Source organism: Rhamphochromis sp. 'chilingali', assembly GCF_963969265.1.
Source record: "Rhamphochromis sp. 'chilingali' genome assembly, chromosome: 20".
NCBI lineage: Eukaryota > Metazoa > Chordata > Actinopteri > Cichliformes > Cichlidae > Rhamphochromis > Rhamphochromis sp. 'chilingali'.
Window position 1 is genome coordinate 25945434 of NC_137947.1, and position 12024 is coordinate 25957457.

At 38.4% G+C, this 12024-nt stretch overlaps 2 protein-coding genes across 4 annotated transcripts in view; one reads left to right on the forward strand and one right to left on the reverse strand.

The window, feature by feature from the left end:
• Window positions 1-1216: 1216 nt before the first annotated feature.
• On the reverse strand, window positions 1217-8303 carry mdh1ab (malate dehydrogenase 1Ab, NAD (soluble)). The gene is made up of 9 exons (XM_080869440.1): window positions 8005-8303; window positions 7427-7525; window positions 6952-7048; window positions 5495-5670; window positions 5097-5219; window positions 4820-4996; window positions 3548-3661; window positions 2023-2112; window positions 1217-1770 (listed from the first exon to the last, which is right to left on the reverse strand). The coding sequence occupies exons 1-9, from the start codon at window positions 8155-8157 to the stop codon at window positions 1648-1650; spliced, it is 1152 nt and encodes a 383-aa protein (XP_080725566.1). The 5' UTR covers window positions 8158-8303; the 3' UTR covers window positions 1217-1647.
• A 210-nt stretch (window positions 8304-8513) lies between these two features.
• The window catches only part of wdpcp (WD repeat containing planar cell polarity effector), an 88608-nt gene continuing 85097 nt past the window's right edge, over window positions 8514-12024 (forward strand). For all 3 annotated transcript variants that reach the window (XM_080869437.1, XM_080869435.1, XM_080869436.1), the window contains exon 1: window positions 8514-8653. The gene's annotated coding sequence lies outside the window, so the exon portion shown is untranslated. The remainder of the gene's footprint in view (window positions 8654-12024) is intronic.

Sequence of the window (12024 nt, forward strand, 5' to 3'; positions counted from 1 at the left end):
GTGTTGACGTTAGCAACAACGACGGTAAAACCATCGCGTCGCGTAAACCTTTCACAATAAAGCTCAATATCCCGTTGAGACTTTTCAAAATAAACTAAATCACGTGAAAGAGTATGCAGAGTATTTTCGGATGAGAAGCAAAAAAAAGAGCCGCCAGGTGCTAAAAAGTAAACCTTAGACTCAAACGTTAGAACAGGCTTTTCCTCGCAGCACGCTGTGTAATAAATACAAAATATTGAAATAAGTGATATCAAGAAAAAGAAGTAACGTGTTCACATTGACATGTGTGACATCTATGAAACACCTGCGAATGATTTTTTTTTTCATGTAAATTTAATGTAAAGATTAAAACGAGTACTTTAACTGGGATTTCCAAAATGAAACTGTTGATATGAGAGTGGTGACTGTTTTGGTAGATTTGCCCCATTTAACGCTTATCCTCAGTGAACCAGCTGTGAATTTATTAATTGCAGATGTTACATAACTCTTCATACTGTAACTGAGTAAAAAATAAAACAGGAAATGCTGCCCCTGCCTGGTGAAACTGTGTCATTTCACTGTAAGTGAATCACTACTTTACTTACTGTCCCCCCAAGTACCTGCTTTACCTGGGCTGCACACTGCAAGCAACAAGGTATAATCTCTGTAATAGAATAATGGTTGCATAAAGCCACATATCAAGTCTTAATAAGTTAACTTTATATTTTATCAGGACCCCATCTGTCCTGACTCCATCACAATCAGGTTGTGCCTATAGGAAATCAGAAAACTACTGAAGTCCAAACAGAGCTTTCAAAAACACCTCAAATTACTCACTATGCAAAATAGCACATAATAAAAATATGCATGCATAACTAATGTTAGTACACCATTTAAATGTTGCAATAGGACCCAATTTTAGTTACTTTATATACACATACATAATATGTTAAATATACTACACAACTACAGATCACAAACTAATCGAGCATTTGCATCAAATTATCCTTAAACAGAATTGACTCATTGAGGCCCATCTGGTAACCTAGGGGATTCAAACAGCCTATTGTGAGTGCTTTAAAAGGCTGTGTGTCTCTCTCGCGCACACACACACACACACACGTTTAGTGGCTGAGGTTTACCAACTCAAGGCTTGTATTGCCAAAACCTGGAAAAAAAAATGACAGCATCCATGTATGGAAATCAATAATCAGACAACTTATTGTTTTTTCTATTAATTTATTTATTTTTAATTGTCTCAGCGTTAATATTCCAGTGTTTTAGGACTTCACTAGCTGTAAAAAGGATCCATGTAATAATCAATAAAGGGAAAAAAAAAAAACAATGGAGAGAGCTTTAACTAGTAGTGGAGTTTCAGTGTACTGTATACTTATGGTGAGTGATACTTGTGCATCATGACGTACAACAACTGCTTTTGACTTAAACTTACCCAGTCATATGTAGTCAAAAGTATGACACATTTTTGTGATCTTGAATAACAATAACAATCAGATTCACATCGTTTGACATACAAATGCAACTTTACACCCATAAGCACCAACTCGCTCACACACAAGCACACAGTAATGGAGGGGCTGGTGGAGTGCTTCATCACAGGCGTGCATCTGGAGTTTTGAGGCTGTCTAAGTGCTGCTGTGCAGGCTCTAGTCATACTCCAAGGAAAGTCACAGCTGTGTCCCTCTCCTCCACCAGTTCAGCTGCAGTGGCATCCATCTTTGATTTGGAAAAATCATTGATTGCCAGACTGTCCACGATTTTCCAGGTCTTGTTCTGAAAAAAAGAAGTACCTTCAGTTTTGTTCTTTGATCTATAATGTTTCTAGAAATCCCCAAAATTTTATTTAATGCAAACTTTAATTTAAAAAGAAACAAACAAAACAAAATCAAAACAACAAAAACCCTATTCAATATAAAATCCACATCCAAAAAAAAAGACAATGGAGGGTAATGCTAGTCTTAAGCTGCACTGAAAAGATGATGCTAGCTGCTAGAAGAATGGAGACAAAGTGAGATCGAGGCTTACCTGGATCTGGACAGGGAATGAGTAGATTAGGTCTTCAGGGACTCCATAGGAGTTGCCAGTTGAGTAAACACCCATAGAGGTAAACTCACCCTTAAAAAGGAAAAAACCTCATTAAAAGTGAATTTAAAATAAAATGCAGCCTTTCCAAATACTTTGCATCACTGACAATAGAACCATATGTAACCTGTCAGAAATCTGAAGCCGTTTTCACACCCGCAGCATTTAGTCCATTTAAATCAAACTCTGGTTTGTTTTACCCCTCTGGTGAGGTTCATGTGTGTTGGTTAAAACACAGTAATGGCACTCAAGTGTGGACCAAAACAACCGCACCACAACCTTTTGGAGGAAGTGGTCTTGATACGGTTCCAAGTGAACTCCAGAGCAGTTCGTTTATGGTGTGAACCTGAGCTGACCACGACAAAAAACAAACAACGACTACTTGTTTGTCCAAGTTTGAGCTTTTTTAAAAACAACCCCCCCCCCCCCCCCCTCCCACACACACACCTTAGTGAGGACCCTCATTGACATAATGCTTTCCCTAGCCCCTTACCCTAACCATCAAAAATGAATGCCTAATCCTAACCCTTATCCTAAACCTAACCATAACCTAATTGTTACCCTGACACTAAAACCACATTTTGAGCCTCAAACATGCCTTTAAATATGTGAGGACCGGGTTGTGTGTCCTCACAAGTGACTGCTGGTTCTCACAAGTATAGTAGAATGCAGATTTCGGTCGAACGAACGACAGACAGGTACTACAGATGTGCAAAGGTCTGTGCAGACTAGTAACCATCTGTGAAATGAATGCAAAGTGTGTCCAGAACACAGGACATTCTTTCTGCATTTACTTGCCGCAGACACATCTGGCCAGTGACCAGACTGAATACTCAGTGGTTTGTAGTGATGCATTTTGGTGTCCTTGGAGTTCTCTTGTATCTTTTTCTAGTGTTTTGATTTGTTTTCACACAGGAAGAAAATCCAAGTTTATAAACTCAATCGTTCTGCTACGATGAAGGAAGTATAAATAAATGAAAAATAATCTAATTTGCTACAGTGCATCTTGAGTATAGGATCTTGTTAGATTTAGGAACCTACAGTTTGTCAAAATAGTTGCAAATTAATATCAATGGTGCAAAGGGGGCATCATCCTAACATGTCAAAAATAATGGTGGTCACCAGTGCTACCCCTCAGTGTTCTAGCAGATGCACCTATGGTGTAAACTTGAAAATCTTCGGTGAGGACCTTTGACCTTGAGTTTTAAACTCATCTGAGATTTTTAGTAGATGCACCTATGGTATCAATATGAAAAGCCTACATCACCCCATTCCAGTTATTGCATTCACAAACTTGAATGTCCATGCCACTGTCTGCCCAATGACAATACCCCAGCAGGCTTTTACAGCTGAGGGGTAAAAAGTGCAAAATGGATCTTTAAACGTCAGAATAATTACTTCTTATCAGAACAGTGCAACATGCAAAAATTCCCAAATGACCGATATAACAAACAGATGTAGGATTTACCTCATGGGTGCCTGACCAGATGTCTCTCATGTGGTCACAGATGGCCTTGGCTGCAGACATGGCACTAGAAAGTTTCCTGGCCTTGATGACTGCAGCACCTCTCTGTTGCACAGTCTGCAAAATAAGAACATGGGCCATTAAATGAAAATGCAGGAGTGTTATTGAGCTCTGTGACTAGGTTTGATTTTGAGAATCAGTTCTCTTTATCAACTGGACTCATGTAAATGCTGCCCCTGCCTACTACTACTATACTTACTGTCCCCCAAATATCTGCTTTACATGTGCTGCACACTGCAAGCAACAAGGTATAATCGTGTTCTCCCTTTGTTCATAAGTGGCAGATTGACACAAGGACCGGTACACTGTTTGTAGCGATGCAGAGATTGTTGTAATGAAGAGAGCTGATCATGACAGTGAAGCTGTCAGGTAAGGACAGGAACATAGGGTATTGCTACAAAATGTGTGAAGAATAAGATTAGAGACAAGCACCTTCTAGGTAAGGGTTGTTTCAGGCATACCTACCTGAAAGAACCCAGGATAGACCCAACAAATATGACTTGGAGGTTTTGGAAACACACCCTGAGGATTTTTGACCATTCTGCAAATCTTTGAGGTTTTTGGTTCCCAAAAAAAAAAAAAAAAAAAAAAAAAAACACCACATGTTTTTGAATGTCTTCCAGAAAATATTTTGCTTGAAGGAAAATTACATGTTTGCTAGCAGAAAAGGGGCCTCATACAAGTGCTTATAGTTTGTCTTTAGAGCAAGCTCAAGGCTGACTTCTCTGTAGCCATTATCACTTAAATTTAGTCAGTGGTGCTCAAGGCTCCAAAATAAATGTGGCATTTGAAAAACTGAACTCCAAACCTATAACCACATAAAATTAGACTGTTTGCCTATACAGATGAATAATTTTGCAGTTCAAATAGACTTGGAAAACAGGTGAGTATATCAGCTCAGCCTAAAAAAGGGACTTCATGTCTTACTGACATCTGCCCGCATGAACAGTGACCGGAAAACTGACTATTGTGCAAATTTAAAAAAAAGAAAAAAAAAGAAAAAAAAAAAGAGCATTGTTAAACCACAAATGTAACCACTAATGTTCAGAACCATTAATCTTATTAGGAGTGTCAGGATGAAGAAAAGATAGAACAATGAAGTAAAATATGAGGATTATATTATAGGCCTTTTCTCAAGCACAGCCAAAAGCATCCGAGTGCGAGTACACTCCAGCTATAAAATATCATGCTTTCATCTAGAAATCAATAACTCACAGTAATGAAATCGCCTTTAAGCCAATCATCATCCTTGATTGCATCAAAGCAGGTCAGCTCACTGCCGGACATGTTGACCTTGCAGTGGTGAACATCTGGGTATTGTGTGGAGGAGTGGTTCCCCCAGATGATCACATTCTTCACCTGAGTGGCTGGAATACCACAGCGCATTGCCACCTACAGGATACGAAGAAAAGCCAGTCAGCCAAGATTAACAATGTGGCTGCCAAACGTCTGAGACCACCATCAGAAAGTGAAAGAAGTGAGAGGACTGTACCTGAGAGCGAGCCCGGTTGTGGTCCAGACGGGTGAGGCAGGAAAAGTTCTCTTTGGGGATAGAGGGAGCAGACTTTGCTGCAACCAGACAGTTGGTGTTGGCAGGGTTTCCCACAACCAGCACCTGAACACACATAAACCAATTTAAAAACATATGCCATGCAGATTTTATGTCTTATTACTATCATGAGTAAATCGAGCAAACTTGTATTATGCAACACCGAGAAGGGAAAAATGTTTTGGCATCAGGAAATACTTCATTAGGATTTTGCCATTTTTCCCAGAAGCACAAAATGTTTAGGAAACATTTCTATTTGGCAGAGGCTGAGAAGTTTCTTTCAAATTTGCTCACTTGACAGGAAGGGAGTGTTTTACATCAGAAAATATGCTTCTAATTACCTTCACAGTCTTCTTGGCATACTTATCCAGGGCAGCTCCCTGGCTCTTAAAGATGGCCACATTCGCTTTAAGGAGGTCCTTCCTCTCCATACCCTCCTTTCTGGGCATTGAGCCCACCAAGATGGCTGCATCCAGGTCCTTGAAGGCTACCTCCTCTTTGTCAGTGGGTATGATCTCTGTAGAAGGAGAAAATTAATTGACAATAGGTTTTTAGTACTTTACTCTTTGGCAATTTGTCAACTTTGAACCTTGAGAGGGATTATTAAGTTCATAGTGGAATTTGTTCCTGAAGGGAAGCAGTCAAATCAAATGTGACAATTGGAAAAAAAATGAATTCCTTTTAAATTAATGGCACATCAGATCTTTACTGCAATATGGGAACATGGTGTCAGCTCCTGATAAAAGTTGCATGAGTAAAAGTTGCTCACACACACACTCCCTAAAACTGTTATAACAAAAGAACATGAGGTCCACAGGAAGTCCTTCCTGTTTGTGTTGTGCATCTGACATTTACCGTGTTGACTCTTTAATTGTTTGAGACAAAGCATCACTCTAAAGTGCAGTCATAAGATTTAGAAAAATGGTGACCAGTTTGATGAGAACTGCATTTATCTTTGTCTTGATGTGCATGAGGTGTTGTCTTTGCATCGTGGCTGGCTAATACAGGGGCCTCTTTCAGCCCCCGTGCAAACAAAAGCAAAGGACAGCACCACTGCAAAGTAAAAATTCCAGGTCACAATGGAGATGGCACATAGTGGCGCCTCATGACTGAGTCCATGACAGCAGGAACGAAACACACAAACAAACAAAAAACAAACAAAAAACTGGGTCCATACAAGAAAACGAGCCCATTTGTGCAAACCAAATCTTTAAAGCATTCAAGAAAAACCACCACCTCCAACAAAAATGGTGTAGGTTCCTCTTATTAGCTAACATCTGCTCATGGATCATATTTTGGGATATGTAGGTATAGAAGGAAAGGTGGATTAAAACATTTACAAGGTGATCCCTCTGCCAAAAAATAAATAAATAAATAAAAAAATCCACACACATGAAGAAATGGTATCTGTATAAATGGAAATAAAAACAAAAAAATAAAAACACCATTGTTTGCCTCCAGCAAGGCATTCTTTTTCATGAACGATGGGAAGATTGAGCGTGAGTTGGAACAGCAGATCTCATTTGTCATATGGTCGTTTAAGAATTTATTTAAGTGTATTGAAGTATCACAGGCAGTTCTATTATTAACAATAGAAAAGGCTGAAAGCAAAGAAAAGAAAAAAACAAAAAAGATAATTTAGCTACTTCTGCTCTCAAATATCCCACTTGTCAAAAAAAGAAAAAATGCCTATACAAAAAAAAAACTAAACAAAAGAACACCCAAAAACAACACCACAAAAAAAAAAAAAAAAAAAAAAAACCCACACACTGGCATTGCTCAATTATTAAAGGACTACCTTTCAGAAGTGGAAGGGCACAGTCCTGCAGCTCCATGACTACACCTTCCAGGACCGGCAGCATGGGGGTGATGTCCAACAGGAGCAAAATGATTGGCTGCCAGAAGAAAAAGGAAATAACTGAATTTAAATGCAATTGCATAATAACCCCTGTATACAATTACATGTCAGCGGGAGACTTAGTTCTCTGCGACAGCATGGGAAGGCCTAAGCCATGTACCAATTGGATCAAGTGCTCTTGGCACAAGATCCGCTTCATTGACTTCAAGGACAGTCCAGGTTGATCTGGGCGGTCATAAATAAGCTAGTGTAACCTGATCAATTTCCAAAGGAACAACATACAGTATGTGCAATGTCATCCCAGATATGACCTGGAAAATTTGTGACAGTCCCAGCTGTCAGTTTTATGGGTGCGCCTGGTGACAGGCAGAAGGAACTGAGTGTTTAACAAGCGCAGGGCAAAACCCTTCTTTACCTGGTCTTGGCCAAACACATCTCCTTTGGCAATGCTGAACAACAGGGAATAGGCAATCTGCCCAGCAGCACCGGTCACCAGAACTCTAATAGGCTCAGCCTGCAAGACACAAGGTGAAGAAATCTGCTGTTAACAATCACAGTATTGAATTCTCTCATAAGACAAGCATGAAAGTTTAACTGGAGCTGCACGTGGGCTGGGTGTCCATTCTTGTCTAAAAGATTTAGTAAAGCAGGGGGTGAGTTCAAAAATAGCCCTGTGCCTGCAGACACGATTTAGGGTTGCATAACAAATGAGTATATACTTGGGGGATCAGGTTCATCGCCATCTTTGACACTTATTCGATAGCATCAATTTAAAATAACCAAAATAAGAAAAGTGTCACGTGACTTTGACACGAAAGGAGACTTTTTAAATAAAGTCAACTTTTGAGTCCTCTGGTTGGCTGCGTCATGCCGTGAGCTAGAAACAACGTATACCTTACTTTGTGAATTTCCTGCATTAGCAGGGTGAATATCAGTTTAATCTCCAGTGCAGAAAAAAATAAGTTAACCAACATATTTACTGTATCTACTCACCATACTGCCAAGACAAGCAAGACGTCCCTCACGTTTCTCTGTTTCTCCCACTTGTCGCTCAAGCCAGAGGTCACTCGTATTTAAGCTCTTTTGATTACGACACTTACAATCGCCAAACGGCAGCTTGAGGATCCATGTAGTTGTAGTTTTCATCGTTTGTGTAGTCTTTTAGGTATTTTTCAAATGCTACATAAATAAGCCAGCTTCAACAAGAAAGGTATTAGCAAGCAAATAAACAATCCTACAGACTGCAGTACCGTTACCAATGCTATAAAAAAGGCTCCTCCATGATATCGATATTTACTGTGCTAGCTGGTTAGCATAGCCTTGGAAGATTCGCTTACCGTTGCTTAGCGACCTTGCTAGTAGCGTGAGTGCAGTTTGTCATTAGCTTAGCAAACAGATGCACAGACAAACAGATGGTGCATTTAATTTGGCAGAGCAGTGAGATGATCAGGTGAGACTATCTTTATATATCGAGGTATAGTACAGTTCGTACAAGTCTACGTTAATGCTAGTTGCTATCTATCTGTAGTGAACAGTCAGTATGAAAGTTTTGTAGTAGCTATTAAGTTTAAGAAAACGCTGAAGTCAATCGGGTGGAGAAAGAACAGACACTGCTGCAGCCCTCGTCAATGAGATAATTGAGGTGAGTTGTTAATAACCTGCTTCTTTCGATATCCCCGTGTCCTTCATGGCGGCGGTGTTATGGACCATTCTACAATTGCAGGATATTTTCTGTTGTCTCACGTGAATTTGAAAACAATTCATGCACAAAATACTAGAACATTTATTTGTTGTGTAAAATTAAACCTGCACTGGGACAAAATGTAAACCTAGTAGTTGAAAAAGTGGTCCCAAAATATTTAAAATGCAAAACAGCCTCCCCCCCGCATGTCAACTAACAGTAAAATACTTAAAATACGTTATAAATCTTTTGTTGTTATTGTTTTTCTGTGTTTGTTGACATATTTCTCCTATAATACAGCAATAACTCAGAACAATAATTATCCTCTGCAAATTTTGTCCCACCGTATATGCACAACCCTGATACTGAAACCTATTCAGTCTGGGAAGGGAAAAGACAGAACCGTCCCGAAAAAAGACGAAATGGCACGATTGAGTTGTGTGTTAACAATATGGGTCAACTAAAAGTCAGACCTCTTTGATACATTTAGCATTTTTCCCTTGTAGTATGTTCTGACTAGACTGAGTCAATGCAACCTTGTTACCCGTGTAACCAAAATAAAATTAATTAATTTAGGTTTCCTTCCTTTTATATAACTACATTTATCCTTGACTGTCACAGTGCATTAGGTTCCAGAGCTCACATCTGTCAATTACCTGTTTTGCGCCACTATGTTAAATACATATAAAGCGAAGCATAACAAAGTAATATTTTATTGAGAAAAACATTTCTGTTTACCTGAACATTTTTTTTCTAATCTACAAATTCAAACTCATATATCCATTCTGCATACAAGTGTTTAATCTGTTGCCTTTGTAATGAATAGTATTTTTAAGATTTCAAAATAAATGCTGAAATTCCTAATAAGGGTTGACTACTGAAAGGTTGGTTAAGATAGATTTTAAGTTGCTTAAGTTAACATAAATTAAGTCTTAATTTAATGAGTATTTAGTATGAGGGTGACTATCTTTAATCTAATGGTCAAAGATTTATTGAATAATACTTTTAAAATCAACGTTTCCAGACTGAAGTATTGGCAGCAGGGTTGTGCCAAGCATAGCATACAGTAACTAAAATATCTTATAAAAAGTGTATTTTTGATTTTGAAGTTGGACAGATACATTTTTTTTAACAATTTTTTTGTTTTTTTAAATATATAACAGAAATTTATAAAATGAAAGGTTGCATTTTTTTAAGCATAAATTGTTCTTCAGTTGTAGTTGTGCTAACACAATAATCTTAATAGTTCTTTATGTAAATTCTTTTTGTAGTTTTTTGCCTTTAAAGTAATCGTCTGGACCTATCATAGCCAAGGTATGACAGAGTGAAGTATTTTTTAAAGGAAAGTCTTTAAATGTGTCTTTATTTGCCCATTATTGTTAAATTGTGCTTGAATATAAGTTATGATCTGTTTTAAACGAGTCCTCTCCTGTTGTGAGTCTCCTCACCTGTACTTCCTCAGGAAGGGAAGTGTTTCTTTCTGCTATCTTGTTTTAAGTTGATCGGTTGGTTGAACGTGAGCATCAATATTTTATGGCTTCATTACAGGCTCATTACATGACTTGAACAAAAAGCAAATGAGATACTGTTACACCTGAATGGTATCAGACTTACTCCAGACTAAACCGAATACCAATTACATTCACAGCCCCTGTTTTTAGACACTTTGCTAGTAAATGAGTCATATCAAAAAATGATATATATATTTAAACTGTTCAGTTCAATTCAGTTTTATTTTTTCCCTAATCGCTTTTTGACGCAATACCAGGTTGGACCTGTTTTACCTTCAGAATTGCCTTAATTCTTGATTTTCTCCATTGGCTGCACATCCATGATGTCATGCTCCCATTCCACACCAATCCAAAAGTGGTGTTTTGGCTTAGATCCAGTCCAAACACCACTGTGTTTTATGAACTACATCTCAAGATTTGATGGCTGTGGAGAACATTTGAGTTAAGTGAACTCACTGTTATGCTCAGGAAACCAGTGTATTCAGAAGTTGGGTACAATGCTCAGGTAGGATGTGGTGTTTACTCAGTGTCCAAGGGCATGTGCAAAGAAAATATTCCCATTATCCCATAACACCATTAACCCTGGAGCACCCATGGGGTCAGATCCGACCCTATGGGTTCTCCAGGGTTAAAGCACCACCAGCAGCCTGAACTGGTGATATGAGGTGGTTTGTATTTTATTTTCAGCAAGTTCTGATCACACTGTCCAAATGTTGAAACAGAAATTAAGACTCATCAACCCATGCAGTGTTTTACAAACCCTATATTATCCAATTTTGTGATTCTGTAGGAATAAATCACCTTTCTACCGCATTCTGATGCATGGTCTGAACTTCAGGAGATCAGCCATTGTCTATGTCTAAACGGACTGAGTTGTTGCCGTGTGATTAGCGGATTAGATATTTTGGGCAAATGAGAAGTTGAACATGTGTATCTAATAAAGTGACTAGTGAGTGTATATTATTCTGATTGAGGTATTGATAGTTTGAGCACATTTGTTTTGGTTCGTTTTTTGATATTTGGGATTGTTTTGGTTATTTGTAGATAGGAGTAGGCGTATTTGGACGTGTAAGGGATGACAAAGTGGCTTACTGATGTCAAAAGCTTTAGGACATCACAGTTTCCCCCCCTTTTTTTAAATTGAAATTGAAGCAATTCAAGTTAAGTTATCATCTGTCTGTATAATGGCAGTGTGACCACTACACTCGCTGATGTATTATTAAACTAGTGCTGTAGTCTGTGCTGTTGTGAATTGTGAGAAAAGGTAAAGCAACAAAGGATAGACTTTCAGGTCAGGACTTTATCCTAAACCAAGACTAGAAAAACAGTAGGTTTCAAATGATTTCTCCAGACTTAAACTCCATCGAGCTGGTTTGGGAACTGGACAGAAGGTTTTGAGTAAGTAAACTACAACTGCAACAAAGCACTGGAACAAACACAGCAGGAGTTTTATCCACATTAGAGACAGACTGCAATGAGTAGACGTGTTTGGCTGATGAATGAATGGATAAATTTGTCCAGCACCAATCAATAACATCTCAGATACGTGGACATATTCTTTATCCATACTTCTGTGGCAAAATTGTTTTTATCATCTTATAGGAATTGGAAGTGAAAAGCGATCTTATACTCCTCATACCAATTTACTGTCTTAAAGATACATTTTTGTAATTATTATTCCATTGCAATAATGTTTGATTGCACACAGCTGCAGACTAAAGTTTGCAAAGCTGAAATCTTGCTTGACAGCGGTCTAGCGACTGATGGACAAGGGTCAAAATAATTAATCAAATTACATTCACATATTTTCCTCAGTCCAAA